The sequence below is a fragment of the Staurois parvus genome, unplaced genomic scaffold, assembly GCF_062004578.1.
Source record: "Staurois parvus isolate SC_StPar_1 unplaced genomic scaffold, SC_StPar_1.0 ptg000758l, whole genome shotgun sequence".
Taxonomy (NCBI): domain Eukaryota; kingdom Metazoa; phylum Chordata; class Amphibia; order Anura; family Ranidae; genus Staurois; species Staurois parvus.
The window spans coordinates 1,043,957-1,059,318 of NW_028318554.1; the positions used below are offsets into that span (position 1 = coordinate 1,043,957).

Below are 15,362 nucleotides of genomic sequence, written 5' to 3' on the forward strand. Positions count from 1 at the left end.
GTGACAACGCAGGAGCATGACTGGGAGGCAGGGACAGAGTGTTGTCACCCTATAACAGGAAGTGCCCAAACAAGGACATTCATGGCAGGATCACAGGATGTAGATTTAAAAAGATTGAAAATGATAAGATTCTACATCTTCTTTAAGAGGTCTATTTATAAAATGCACTGAGAAAATGTCAAACACTTCGTACACCCATCCTGAATAATCCCCATAATGCATCTGTTTATTTCCTATCATGTCAGCTCCATCTAGTGGCCATAATGCAGATTTTTGCCTGGTTGGGTTATTTCGGGAACATACTGCGTTACATCAGCTGGATGGAGCTGACAATCATAGGAAATAAATATATATACACATATACAATACAGGTGGCACAGTGGCTAAATGGTTCATCCTTCCACCTGGCAGTACTAAGGTCGCTGGTTTGAATCCCAACCACAGCACCACCTGCCTGGAGTTTGCATGTTCACCCTCTGTGGCTTTCCTCCAGGTTTTCCAGTTTCCTCCTACACTCCAAAGACATGCTGGTAGGTAACTGGGCAGCACAATGGCTAAATGGTTAGCACTTCCGCCTGGCAGGACTGGGGTTGTTGGTTTGAATCCCAACCACGGCACCACCTGCCTGGAGTTTGCATGTTCTCCCTGTGCCTGTGTGGGCTTCCTCCAGGTACTCCAGTTTCCTCCCACACTCCAAAGACATGCTGGTAGGTTAATTGGCTCCTGTCTAAATTGTCCCTGGTATGTGCTACAAAAGTTGATCTAGCAGACTGGGCCAATTTAGACAGGAGCCAATTAACCTATCAGCATGTCTTTGGTTTGAACCAACGGCCATAGTACTGCCAGGTGGAAGTGCTAACCATTTAGCCACTGTGGTGCCGCATTGATTATACTTCCACACTCCAAAGACATGCTGGTAGGATAATTAGCTCCTGTCTATGTATGTGTATGAATGTGAGTTAGGGACCTTAGATTGTACGCCCCTTGAGGGTTAGGGACTGATGTGAATGTACAATATATATGTAAAGGGCTGTTGACAGTGCTATATAAGTATTTGTAATAAATAAAATATGGTGATTATTCATAACAACTGAAAAATGACTTTGAAATGGTTGTAGGGGTCCCCTGCCTTCTACTGTCTGTAAATGGCTCTGCTGCGTAATATTCTCAGAGATTATGTACATCACTTCCTGTCTCTGTGAGTCTTGGTCAGAAAACCCCAGAAAAAAAAGTGGAGAGATAGACAGAGAGCTGAGCCATACTGCTGCTGTATTTTTACCCAGATCAGCAGAGACTATTAGGCAAGTATTCCTATGTTCAAATAGTTTAGCTGCAGCTGTCCATATCTTCTTGAGTGTGTATCTAAATCCTTGTGATAGACAGAGTATCTCTGTCCTATTGTTATTATCTCACATGCATCAGACAGCTAGTTCTGTGATACTCAATGTGTGTAGTGATCACCTTTTAGTATATTAGTAGGTGAACCTGTTTATTCCAATAGAGTTTATGTATACAGCTCCTGTTATTTAACCCTGTCCCTTCTGGTATGGGATTTTACAGCTAGTTTTAACTTAGGGCTTGATAACCAGCATAGGCTAGAGCCAGCTTAGCCATCTGGCGACCACTTCTGGTAGACAGAGGTCCGGTTGCATGTCAGATTAGAAATGACTATGAAAGGACTAACATACAGAGTAGACAGGCTGATTTTGAATTCTATTGCCACACCACAGTCTCTGCGTGTGAGAAGCTGCATTCCAGGCTGGTTGGACAACAGTTGGAGGCAGGGGCGGACTGACCATTTGGAAACTTGGGCACTGCCCGAGGGCCCGTGGTCAGTAGGGGGCCCCATGAGATGCCCCTGGTACCTTTTTCATAGGCTTTTTTGAGTTTGGGCAAGGCCACAGGGGCCCCATGATCCCCTATTGCCCGGGGGCCCCATGAGTTGTCAGTCCACCCCTGGTTGGAGGATCTCCCCATCACCACTGATCTTGTCTTCAGGTCTCTAACACGAAGATGGACACCACATTATGAACATTCTCAGGGGCCCCTGCAACTGGCCTTTTGTGCAACATTCATCTGGAGGAATCTCTATTAAGAACTATATATACCCGGGTATATGTGTACGATTCCACCTGCACTCTTGTCGGACACTTTGCTGATAATCCCTGCTTGGACATTGAATGTATGTACTGTTAATAATCTCTTCTTATATAAAGCTTGTATTATTTCCAATTTAAAGTAGAACCAATGACAACATTTTTAGGGGGTTTGGATAAAGTGGAGATGGATCATTAACACCTATCAGGTTTTTATTGATGTCTGTGCCCCCGTTAGGGAGATTCACCTGAAATTTCATCACTGAAAGTGAAAGTTAGAGAAAATCCCAAATTTTGGATTGCCCCCAGAAAAATAATAGAGAGGAAACCTTCTAATGGAATTACTAGTTCTGGTGACCTGGGGGCCCCCAAGGAATGCCCTTAACCCTTTTGAGGACCAAGGGACGTATTTGTCCCATGTTTTTAATTATGTGTATCATCTGATTAAGAACTTAAAACTCTTTTTTTTTTTTGGTTTGAGTCAAAATATTAGTTTTTATCAACAAACAACAAATGGATCTAGCTTTTTGCCAATTATTTCATGAAATGGCTTAGTTACAGCAACTGAAGTGTACGAACTTTAAAAACAAAAAAATTTATTCTTTTGGCGTTCCAAAATCTTATGGTCCTCAGAGGGTTAATTAGCAGGGATCTGCTCTCACTTCATGTTTTGGCTATGGGACAGGAAGTGAAGGTAAACCTCCTCAGTGGGACATGTGGCAATAAAAAACTGACAGAGGTTATATCCCTCCCTTATTCTATCCAAAATGGAAAAACAAAATGTTTTGCCTACTTGTTCTATTTTAATTCATGGTAATAATGGTGTCCAGGAAAAATAGGGAGGCTGAATCTCCCGAGTGAAGACAAAGACAGCAATGAAAACCTACCAGGGGTTCTATACCTTCCACACTCTATCCAAAACTTAAATTGAAAAGATTGGATGTGGATACACTTTATATGTCAAAAGTAGCTAACATGAATGGTGCAAGTAGTGACCAACCTTCATAGGAGAGGGGAGAACACAGCGCTGGTCTTCTAAGCGGGTGCACTGAAACAAAGCAAGGTATATTATTATTAAGGTGCAAGGCAGATAGCAACACAAAAAGGAAAAAAAAATACTTTAACATTTACACCAGCCTTTCTTAGCTCGGGTTCCTCCAGTGGTTGCTAGGGGTCCCTTGAACAAGTCATTTCTACCTCTCAGAAAAGCAACCAAGGATGTTTTCAACTATATTTAAGGCGGCATTCCTCCCACTGACCACCAATGTAAGAAGCATTCTTACCAATGACCACAAATGCAAGGAGCAGTCTTCCCACTAACAACCAATGTGAGGGGCATTCTTCTTATTGATCACCGATGTAAGGGGCATTCTTCCACTGACCACCAATATAAGGAACAATCTTCCTGCTGACCCCTAATGTAAGAAGCATTCTTACCAATGACCACAAATGCAAGGAGCAGTCTTCCTACTAACAACCAGTGTAAGGGGCATTCTTCCTACTGTCCACCAATGTAAGGGATGCTCCTCTCACTGATCACCAATGTAAGGGGCATTCTTACAATGGTCACCAATATAAGGAGCAATCTTCCTGCTGACCCCTAATGTAAAGGCATTCTTTCCATTGGCCACTTATGTAAGAACATTTTTCCCACTGACCACCAACGTAAAGGGCATCATTCCTACTGTCCACCAATGTAAGGGACATTCTTCCCACTGACCTCCAATGTAAGAAGAAACATTCTTCCCACTGACCACCAACGTAAAGGGCATCATTCCTACTGTCCACCAATGTAAGGGACATTCTTCCCACTGACCTCCAATGTAAGAAGAAACATTCTTCCCACTGATCACCAATTTAAGAAACATTCTTCTCACTGTCAACCAATGTAAGGGGCATTCTTCCCACTGCCCACCAATGTAAAGGGCATTCTTCTCACTGACCACCAATTTAAGGGGCATTCTTACCAATGGCCACCAATATAAGGGCATTCTTCCACTGACCACCAATATAAGAAGCAATATTCCTGCTGACCTCTAATGTAAAGGCAGTCTTTCCATTGACCACTAATGGAAGAACATTCTTCCCACTGACCACCAACGTAAAGGGCATAATTCATACTGTCCACCAATGTAAGGGACGTTTTTCACACTGATCACCAATGTAAGGGGCATTCTTACAATGGCCACCAATGTAAGGGCATTCTTCCACTAACCACCAATATAAGGAGCAATCTTTCTGATGACCTCTAATGTAAAAGCATTCTTTCCATTGACCACTAATGTAAAAACATTCTTCCCATTGACCACCAACGTAAAGGGCATCATTCCTACTGTCCACCAATGTAAAGGACATTCTTCACCCTGAACACCAATGTAAGGGGCATTCTTCCCATTGTCCACCAATGTAAGGGACATTCTTCCCACTGACCTCCAATGTAAGAAGAAACATTCTTCCCACTGACCACCAACGTAAAGGGCATCATTCCTACTGTCCACCAATGTAAGGGACATTCTTCCCACTGACCTCCAATGTAAGAAGAAACATTCTTCCCACTGATCACCAATTTAAGAAACATTCTTCTCACTGTCAACCAATGTAAGGGGCATTCTTCCCACTGCCCACCAATGTAAAGGGCATTCTTCTCACTGACCACCAATTTAAGGGGCATTCTTACCAATGGCCACCAATATAAGGGCATTCTTCCACTGACCACCAATATAAGAAGCAATATTCCTGCTGACCTCTAATGTAAAGGCAGTCTTTCCATTGACCACTAATGGAAGAACATTCTTCCCACTGACCACCAACGTAAAGGGCATAATTCATACTGTCCACCAATGTAAGGGACGTTTTTCACACTGATCACCAATGTAAGGGGCATTCTTACAATGGCCACCAATGTAAGGGCATTCTTCCACTAACCACCAATATAAGGAGCAATCTTTCTGATGACCTCTAATGTAAAAGCATTCTTTCCATTGACCACCAACGTAAAGGGCATCATTCCTACTGTCCACCAATGTAAAGGACATTCTTCACCCTGAACACCAATGTAAGGGGCATTCTTCCCATTGTCCACCAATGTAAGGGGGATTCTTCCCACTGATCACTAATTTAAGAAACATTCTTTTCAATGTCCACCAATGTAAGAAGCAGAATTCTTCTCACTGTCCACCAATGTAAGAGGCATTTTTCTCACTGACCACCAATGTAAGGGGCATTCTTACCAATGGCCACCAATATAAGGGCATTCTTTCAATTGACCACTAATGTAAGAACATTCTTACCACTGACCATCAATGTAAGGGTATTATTCCCACTGACCACCAATGTAAGGGTATTATTCCCACTGATCACCAATGTAAGGGTATTATTCCCACTGATCACCAATGTAAGGGTATTATTCCCACTGACCACCAATGTAAGGGTATTATTCCCACTGATCACCAATGTAAGGGCATTCTTCCCACTCTCCACCATGGCAAGGGCCATTTTTTTGTACTGATCCCCAATGTAAAGGTCATCTCCCCCCACCCATCACTCACGCATGGTGTAAGTTACCTTTTGCACAGTGATCTCATAAGCCTGGCTGGAACTAACCTGTGCTTCCTTCTACACAATATGTACAATATAGTCACTTACCTGCATTTTCTCAATCATTTCAAACAAGTCGGCAGGCTAGAAGAGAGCAGAGAAGCAGAGAGTAAAGACAGATGTACAGCTGGGTGAATGTATAAAAATATGAATTCACAAAGACCAGGGACACACATTGCAGAGAGCTGCTGTCAGGGACGGGAGTCCGTATCCACTAGGAACAAGATAACCAGGAATGTAGGGAATGAAATGGGCTGTGTGGAGGCCCTGGAGTGTGACAGCTGCAGATTGAATTAAATAACTACTTACTGAGCTGCACAGTAACTTTGATTGCTAGGATGTAGGAAGCCTGGCTGTCCTCACCCTAGCAACCAATGACCATGTGCAACCCTATGCTACAAAGCATATTGCCATTTACTGGGGAGACACACAGCGTCCCTGTTTGGGTAGGAAGCAGGAAGACCGGCCATCTGCACCCTAGCAACCAATAACTTTGTGCAACAAGGTCTTAAAAAAGCATATTGCCATGTACAGGGGAGACACACAGCATCCTTGGTTGCTAGGATGCAGGAAGCCCAGCCCACTGCACCCTAGCAACCAATGACCCTGTGCAACATGGTCCTACAAAGCATATTACCATGTACAGGGAGACACACAGCATCCTTCATTGCTAGGATGCAGGAAGCCCAGCCGTCTGCAACCTAGCAACCAATGACCCTGTGCAACATGGTCCTACAAAGCATATTACCATGTACAGGGAGACACACAGCATCCTTCATTGCTAGGATGCAGGAAGCCCAGCCGTCTGCAACCTAGCAACCAATGACCCTGTGCAACATGGTCCTACAAAGCATATTGCCGTGTACAGGGGAGACACGCAGGGGAGACACGCAGCATCCTTCGTTGCTAGGATGCAGGAAGCCCAGCCCTCTGCACCCTAGCAACCAAGGACCCTGTGCAACATGGTCCTACAAAGCATATTGCCATGTACAGGGGAGACACGCAGCATCCTTGGTTGCTAGGATGCAGGAAGCCCAGCCCTCTGCACCCTAGCAACCAATAACCCTGTGTAGCAGTGTAGCATGGTCCTACATACAGGGTGGAACAGGGGTACTGGGTGGGAGCCTCTAGCTGACATGCCCCTTCCCTCGGGTACACCAATGGAATAGGGGGCAGTGGCAACTAAGCTGACCATTAGTAACACCCACAAAGTGGGCTTATATTGCAAGAGGAGCAGAAAAGCTTGAAAACGAATAGTAAAGGAGGGGGTTTCTTCATGTTTTAATAGCAGTTCAATAAAAATACTAATACAGGTGTGAATGTATGGATCTGTGTTTCATTTTTTATTGATTTTTTTAATGAATTTAAAGCAGAACCCCATACTCACTTGCTTCTACCTCATCTGTCAGCATGCAAGGACCTTTCCAGAAGCACATTTGTCAGGTCAGGCTCTGATGTCGGGGGAGGAGGCCTGGCTCACAGTCTCCGCTCTAATTCATCCCAAAGGTGTTCTATGGGGTTGAGGTCAGGACTCTGTGCAGGACAGTCAAGTTCCTCTACCCCAAACTGGCTCCTCCATGTCTTTATGGACCTTGCTTTGTACACTGGTGGGAAGTCATGTTGGAACAGGAAGGGGTCATCCCCAAACTCTTCCCACAAAGTTGGGAGCATGAAATTGTCCAAAATATCTTGGTATGCTGACACCTCAAGAGTTCCCTTCACTGGAACCAGGGGGCCAAGCCCTACCCCTGAAAAACAACCCCACACCATAATCCCCCCTCCACCAAACTTTACACTTGGCACAATGCAGTCAGGCAAGTACCGGTCTCCTGGCCACCGCCAAACCCAGACACGTCCATGGGATTGCCAGACAGAAGAGTGATTGGTCACTCCAGAGAACACGTCTTCTCTGCTTTAGAGTCCAGTGGTGGCGTGCTTTACACCACTGCATCTGACACTTTGCATTGTACTTGGTGATGGAAGGCTTGGATGCAGCTGCTCGGCCATGGAAACCCATTCCATGAAGCTCTCTACACAATATTGTTGTGCTAATCTGAAGGCCACACCAAGTTTGGAGGTCTTTAGCTATTGACTCTGCAGACAGTTGGTGACTTCTGCGCACTGTGCGCTTCAGCATGTGCTGACCCCGCCCTGTCATGTGACGTGGCCTACCACTTGGTGGCTGAGTTGGTGTTGTTCCCAGTTGCTTCCACTTTGTTATAATCCCACTAACAGTTGAGCATGGAATATTTAGTAGCCAGGAAATGTCACGGATGGACTTATTGCCCAGGTGGCCACCTATCATGGGGCCACGCTTGGAGTCACTGAGCTCCTGAGAGCGACCCATTCTTTTACCAATGTTTGTAGAAGCAGTCTGCATGCCTAGGGGCTTGATTGTATACACCTGTGTCCATGGAGGGGATTGGAACAGCTGAATCACATGATTTGGAGGGCTGGGCAATATAGTGTATGTTGTTCCACCTGCTGTTATCATACTTTTCTTTGTTCTCATCTTAATTTGAAGTGGTTGTAAACCCTCATGTATACCCAGTGAAGTGAATGAAACAAATTCTCCTACATAAGTTGTACCTGTCTATCTGCGTTATTCTCTTCTCTACATTCATTCAAAGTGCTGAATTGTAAAGCTTGTCTGAGAGTTCAGAAAAAAGGGGGCAGACGGCTGAAGTTAAACTCTGCAGAGCTCAGTGAGGAGCGTTCTGAATGCTGATCGGTGGGAAAGGATACACCCCCTCCACACAGCTCACAGGAACAGCGCTGAGGTTGTCTGCTGGAGGTCCCTCCATTTTTCTTTTTGAGTCAGGAAACCTTGTCAGAAGCTATTCATGCTGATAGCAGAGGAAGGAAGTAGCAGACAGAAATGACACTTAGTGCTCTGGATTGAGACAAGTATACACTATAGAGCAGGGGTCTGCCAAGTGGAGGGGAGGGAGACGGGTGACTGGCTGTAAAGTACCCAGAATAAATGTGTATTATTTATTTATTTCAGGTACTTATATAGTGCTGTCAATTTACGCAGCGCTTTAAATATATATTGTGCTACATGAAACAATGGTACAAACCATTATATAACCAAAAAACAAAGTGAAGAAATAAATATATATTAGAAGAAAAAATTGTAGAAACAATATTAATATTGAAATAAAAATATAAATATATGTATAATTTGACTTGATAAAGTCATGTGACTGGTGACAAAACGCGTCGGGGAGGAGTGTGCGGATGACATCGCGACATTGTCATTCATTGGGATAGCAGCTTGTAGTACTCCACAAACGGCTCTTGAAACATTACAGCAGGCAACAGCATTCATTGAGTGGACCGTGCTTTGCCTTGCAATGTATCATGGATGGTGTCTGTTTTCAGCTTGTACAGGACTTTGCTGCTGAGATGATACTGCCATCTAGTGTTTAATCAGCACATCACGGGATCTTCATCATACCTGGTGCAAAATACACCTCCGGAACCTGAGTGCATTTCATATGTTTTACTTGATGAATAAAAGTTTAAAAGGATAAAGCACCATGTCGAGTTCTTTTTAATGAGGAATACGGCTGATACAAAGACGCTTATCAGGAGGGAGTTTACTTTGGAGTCTTCATTCAGCAAGCTGATCTTCTGAGTCCATATGGGACCAAAAGTGCAGTTAGACCGTAACATTGTATACTGTGCGGTCACACTGCGTGAGGTGAGCAGATATATGGTGGAGGATGTCTTTGCACGGGAATTGATGACAGATGTGCATATTTTTCATTATCCAATGGAGGGTTCACTGAATGAACACTTTATTGATTGAACTTGATTTTTTGAATGACTTTTATTTGATTCATACTTAAAATATTATTTAATTTTTATTTTTTGTGTGGTTTTTGTTTTTTTATATATATATATATATATATATATATTTTTTTTTTTTTAATTTATATATATATATATATATATATATATATATATATTATATATTCATATTTTTATTTCAATATTAATATTTTTTCTACAATTTTTTTTCTTCTAATATGTATTTATTTCTTCACTTAGTTTTTTGGTTATATAACGGTTTGTACCATTATTTCATGTAGCGCAGCATTTTTTCACTTCACATTATGATTGTATAATTTGCCCCACTGAGACATGGGTTGTGTGCACCAGTGGCTACAGCATTTCATTGTAATTTTTTGTTTTCATTTTTTAATTTTTTGTTTTTATTCAGCATAGTTAGCGCTTGAGTTATTCAATTTATTTTAGCTCTACATATATATATTGTACATTCACATCAGTCCCTAACCCTCAAGGGGCGTACAATCTAAGGTCCCTAACTCACATTCATACATACACATACTAGGGACAATTTAGACAGGATCCAATTTACCTACCAGCATGTCGTTGGAGTGTGGGAGGAAACCCACACAGGCACAAGGAGAACATGCAAACTCCAAGCAGGTGGTGCCATGGTTGGGGTTTGAGACAATGACTCTAGTGCTGCCAGGCAGCGGTGCTAACCATTTAGACATCTTACTGCCCATGTATAACACCCCTTCAGGTGCCACCAAAGCACTTTACACCCCCCCTCCATAAAAAAAATATTTGAGTCTTCCCCACATACACACCCATCAGGGCACCTATGTATTAAAATTCACTACACAATAAATATGGCCACACATGCCAGAGTGGGAGCAGACATTTGAGGGTCTTTAGTCATTGTTAACTGACTAAATCCCTCGCTAAACTGATGACCTTTAGGGAGGGATTTGAACAAATGATTTTTTATACACGTGTGCAATAAAAAAAAAAAAAAAATGTCTCTGGCAGCAAAAGGGTTAAACAATCTTTTGCTTGTCTTAGGATGGTTACCTGCAGTCATGTAAAAGTTTGATGCTCTGATGCAAATGGAACAAACAATTCCAGATGTACAGATTAACTGTCTCACTTTCATCCATGGAAAAAATGATCTTTTTAGGACACGTCTTGATGAACTGACCACTCATTGGGGATTTTTTTTTTTCCGGACCAGAACAGATATTAGGTATTCTCTGGAACTGTTTAAAACTATTGCATTGCCTCCTCTGGCCACTAGATGGGGTCATTCACAAATGAATCTGCAGTCTGTATTAGATGAAGGCGTATCACATCTTACACTTTCACCTTTAGGCTCCATTCACTAGTACCTCTCCAAAGTCGTACAATTTCCAGTGCGTCTTTGGAGGGCTACTTTGATGGGACCTATGGTGCGACTTTGATCTGACTTTTCATTGGCTGAACTAAAGTCGCTTCTAAATTCCTACCAAAGTAGTGCAGGAACGACTTGAAGTTGCACAGATTTGAATGGTACTCAGAGGCGTCCCTAGGGTAGGTGTCACCTGGTGCAGTAACACTTGGTGACACCCCCTCCGACGATCCCCGCAAAATGGATCAGATCTGCGGAATGGGGAGCATAATGGATCGGACTCTGATCCATTATGCTCAATCCGCAGATCTGATGCATCCTGCGGGGATCGTCGGCTTTCTTTACAACTTACCTTTTCGTGGAGCGGGTCCGGTGTCACCCCGTATAGGTTGCATGCTGACGAGGATAGGTTGCTTGCTTTACAACTTACCTTTTTGTGGAGCGGGTCCGGTGTCACCCCCCGCACCTGCCTCTGGACGCCACTGATGGTACTCATTGGAAAATTCTGATCCCTTCACTGACAATTGCTGGTTCTCGGCAGTACTTTCCTTACATTGTGACAGCGTGCAATCTCCTTTAGATCTACCCTCGATTATGTAGTGCAAGGGCCTGCCTGATTGAATACAGAGTGATTGGGTAGATAGGTGAGTCATCCTCCTCTGATTTTACAGATTGTACAGTGTATGGCCATCTTTATACAAGTACATAGGAGGGAGTGGATGGAGACACTCAGCTGTCAAGCCCCGTTCACATGCGTAGCGGGAACTCAAATACCCACATGCATTTTTTTGAGGGGGCATTTTGGAGCATTTTTGCTTGTCACATATAGGGCAGCTCAATAGTAACCCCCAGCTCTGCTGATCCCTTGCTCAGTAGTACCCCAGTTCTGTTGATCCACCACTTAGCAGTACCCCCAGCTCTGCTTTTCCCCTGCTCAGTAGTAACCCCCCGCTTCGCTGATCCCCCACATAGTAGTAACTCTTAGCTCTGCAGATTTCTAACGCAGTAGTACCCTCAGCTCTGCTAATCCCCCATTCAGTAGTAACCCCCATCTCTGCTGATCCCCCACACAGTAGTACCCTCAGCTCTGCTAATCACCCCATTCAGTAGTAACCCCCAGCTCTGCTGAAGGCCCAATCAGTAGTACCCTCAGCTCTGCTAATCCCCCTGTTCAGTAGTAACCCCCAGCTCTGCTGATCCCCCAATCAGTAGTACCCTCAGCTCTGCCATTTCCCCCATTCAGTAGTAACCCTCATCTCTGCTGATCCCCCACACAGTAGTACCCCCAGCATCTGCTAATCACCCCATTCAGTAGTAACCCCCAGCTCTGCTGAGGGCCCAATCAGTAGTACCCTCAGCTCTGCTAATCCCCCTGTTCAGTAGTAGCCCCCAGCTCTGCTGACTCTCTGGTTTGCTGATCCTGCTCTCCGGCCCCCACTCACCTCCCATAATATTGCTCCCATGCTGCACACTATGTTTGACATTGCTAGCTTCTCCTGCTTCGGTCCCTTAGCTCTGCTGATCCCCCAATCAGTAGTACCTCAACTCTGCTAACCCCTTCGTTCAGTAGTAAGCCCCAGCTCTGCTGATCCCCCAATCAGTAGTACCTTTAGCTCTGCTAATCCCCTCGTTCAGTAGTAAGCTGCAGCTCTGCTAATCTCCCAATCAGTAGTACCCTCAGCTCTGCTAATCCCCCCGTTCAGTAGTAACCCCCAGCTCTGCTAATCCCCCTGTTCAGTGGTAACCTCCAGCTCTGCTGATCCCCCAATTAGTAGTACCTTCAGCTTTGCTAATCCCCTCGTTCAGTAGTAAGCTGCAGCTCTGCTGATCTCCCAATCAGTAGTACCCTCAGCTCTGCTAATCCCCCCATTCAGTAGTAACTCCCAGCTCTGCTGACTCTCTGGTTTGCTGATCCTCCTCTCTCTCTGGCCCCAGCTCACCTCCCACTATATTGCTCCCATGCTGCACACTACGTTTGACATTGCTAGCTTCTCCTGCTTCGGTCCCTCAGCTCTGCTGATCCTCTGTCGCTCAGTCCTCTCTCCGGTCCTCACTCTCCTTCCATTATAGAGTTCCCATGTTGCACACTACTCGTATTGTCTGATAATTACTTTGCTCCAGCACAGACCTCGCTCACCTTCCTGATGCTCCACGCTGCACTCCAGATGTGGCATCTGCACCAGACACTCACAGAATATACACACGGCTGATGACGTGTTTTCAATTCACTTGTTGGTTTCCCAGTGTATCTTGGGATATCTCACACCTGCAATGCCTCCAAAACAAAACAAAACTAACGCTGAATAAAAGCCCCTCAAATGCTGCAGGTGCTGCTAGCAAGCTTTGTCATAGACCTCTATGGAGGCTTTGGAGATGATTTGATGCACCAAGAAAGCGACGTGGGATATCATTTTTGAAGTGAAGCAAAGAGAACACAACATGTGAACAGGGCTGTAAATTTATCATTTTATTTAGTGACAGGTTCCCTTAGCGCTGGTTCACACATGCTTCAAGATTTGCATTGGACACAACTTTTTTTTAAAGCATTCCAAATGCCAATCAAAGCCCCTGTCACTAAATAAAATGGTAAGCTTACAGTCCTGTTTACATGTTGTGTTTGCTTTGCTTCAAAAATTATACCTCATGTTGCTCTTTTGGTGCTTCAAAACATCTCTGAAGCCTCCATAGAGGTCTATGACAACACTCGCTTACAGCACATGCAGCTTTTGAGAGGCTTTTTTTCAGCTTTAGCTTTAGCTTTGCTTTGTTTTGGAAGTATTGCAGGTATGGGATATCCCAGGATGCACTGGGAAACCAACAAACAAACTGAAAAGACATCATCAGCAGTCACTGCCGGTTCATGTGTGTATATTCAATAGGTGTCTGGTGCAGACTTCATCTGGTGTGCAACAAGGAGCAGCAGGAAGGTGAGCAGGGGACTGGAGCACAGCAACTATCAGATGGTACACATGGTGCACAATGTGGGAATGCTATAGCAGAAGGTGAGCAGGGAATGTAGCAGAAGGTGAGCAGGGAATGGAGAGAGAGGAATGAGTGGCAGAGGATCAGCAGAACTGGGGGACTGAAGCAGGAGAAACTAGCATTGCCATACGTGGTGTGCAGCGTGGTAGCAATATAGCGGGAGGTGAGTGGGGACCAGAGAGAGAGAGAGGAGGATCAGCAAACCAGAGGATAAGCAGAGCTGGGGGTATTACTGAGCGGGGGATCAGCAGAGCTGGGGGTATTACTGAGCGGGGGATCAGCAGAGCTGGGGGTATTACTGAGCGGGGGATCAGCAGACCTGGGGGTATTACTGAGCGGGGATTCAGTAGAGCAGGGGATATTAGTGAGTGGGGGATCAGCAGAGCTGGGGGTATTATTGAGTGGGAGATCAGCAGAGCTGGGGGTATTACAGAGTGGGGTATCAGCAGAGCTGGGGCTATTACTGAGTGGGGGATCAGCAAAGCTGGAGGTATTGCTGAGCGGGGCATCGGCAGAGCTGAGGGTATTACTGAGCGGGGGATCAGCAGAGCTGGGGGAAGTACTGAGCAAGGGATCCAAAGAGCTGGGGGTATTACTGAGTGATGGATCAGCAGAGCTGGGTGTATTACTGAGCGGGGCATCAGCAGAGCTGGGTGTATTACTGAGCGGGGAATCAGCAGAGCTGGGGGTGTTACTGAACGGGGCATCAGCAGAGCTGGCGGTATTACTGAGCAGGGGATCAGTAGAGCTGGGAGTATTACTGAGTGGGCATCAGCAGAGCTGGGGGTATTACTGAATGGGGCATCAGCAGAGCTGGGGGTATTATTAAGTGAGGGATCAGCAGACCTGGGGGTATTACTGAGCGGGGGATCAGCAGAGCTGGCGGTATTACTGAGTGGGGGATCAGCAGAGCTGGCGGTATTACTGAGCGAGGGATCAGCAGAGCTGGGGGTATTACTGAGTAGGGGATCAACAGAGCTGGAGGTATTGCTGAGCGGGGCATTGGCAGAGCTGAGGGTATTACTGAGTGGGGGATCGGCAGAGCTGGCGGTATTACTGAGTGGGGGATCAGCAGAGCTGGGGGTATTATGAGTGGGGCATCAGCAGAGCTGGGTGTATTACTGAGCAGGGAATCAGCAGAGCTGGGGGTATTACTGAGCAGGGCATCAGCAGAGCTGGGTGTATTACTGAGCGGGGCATCAGTAGAGCTGGAGGTATTACTGAGCGGGGGATCAGCAGAGCTGGGGGTATTACCGAGTGGGGGATCAGCATATCTGGGAGTATTACTGAGTGGTGGATCAGCAGAGCTGGGTGTATTACTGAGCAGGGCATCAGCAGAGCTGGGGTTATTACTGAGTGGGGCATCAGCAGAGCTGGCGGTATTACTGAGCAGGGGATCAGTAGAGCTGGGAGTATTACTGAGTGGGCATCAGCAGAGCTGGGGGTATTACTGAATGGGGCATCAGCAGAGCTGGGGGTATTATTAAGTGAGAGATCAGCAGACC

At 45.3% G+C, this 15,362-nt stretch overlaps 1 protein-coding gene across 1 annotated transcript in view; it reads right to left on the reverse strand.

Moving 5' to 3' along the window:
- The window catches only part of LOC149444948 (rap1 GTPase-activating protein 1-like), a 159,462-nt gene that overhangs the window by 130,983 nt on the left and 13,117 nt on the right, over positions 1-15,362 (reverse strand). Inside the window, exons 3-4 of the mRNA XM_089654347.1 lie at positions 5,742-5,777; positions 3,097-3,144 (exon numbers count right to left, since the gene is read on the reverse strand). Coding sequence (XP_089510473.1) covers positions 3,097-3,144; positions 5,742-5,777 — 84 coding nt within the window. The remainder of the gene's footprint in view (positions 1-3,096; positions 3,145-5,741; positions 5,778-15,362) is intronic.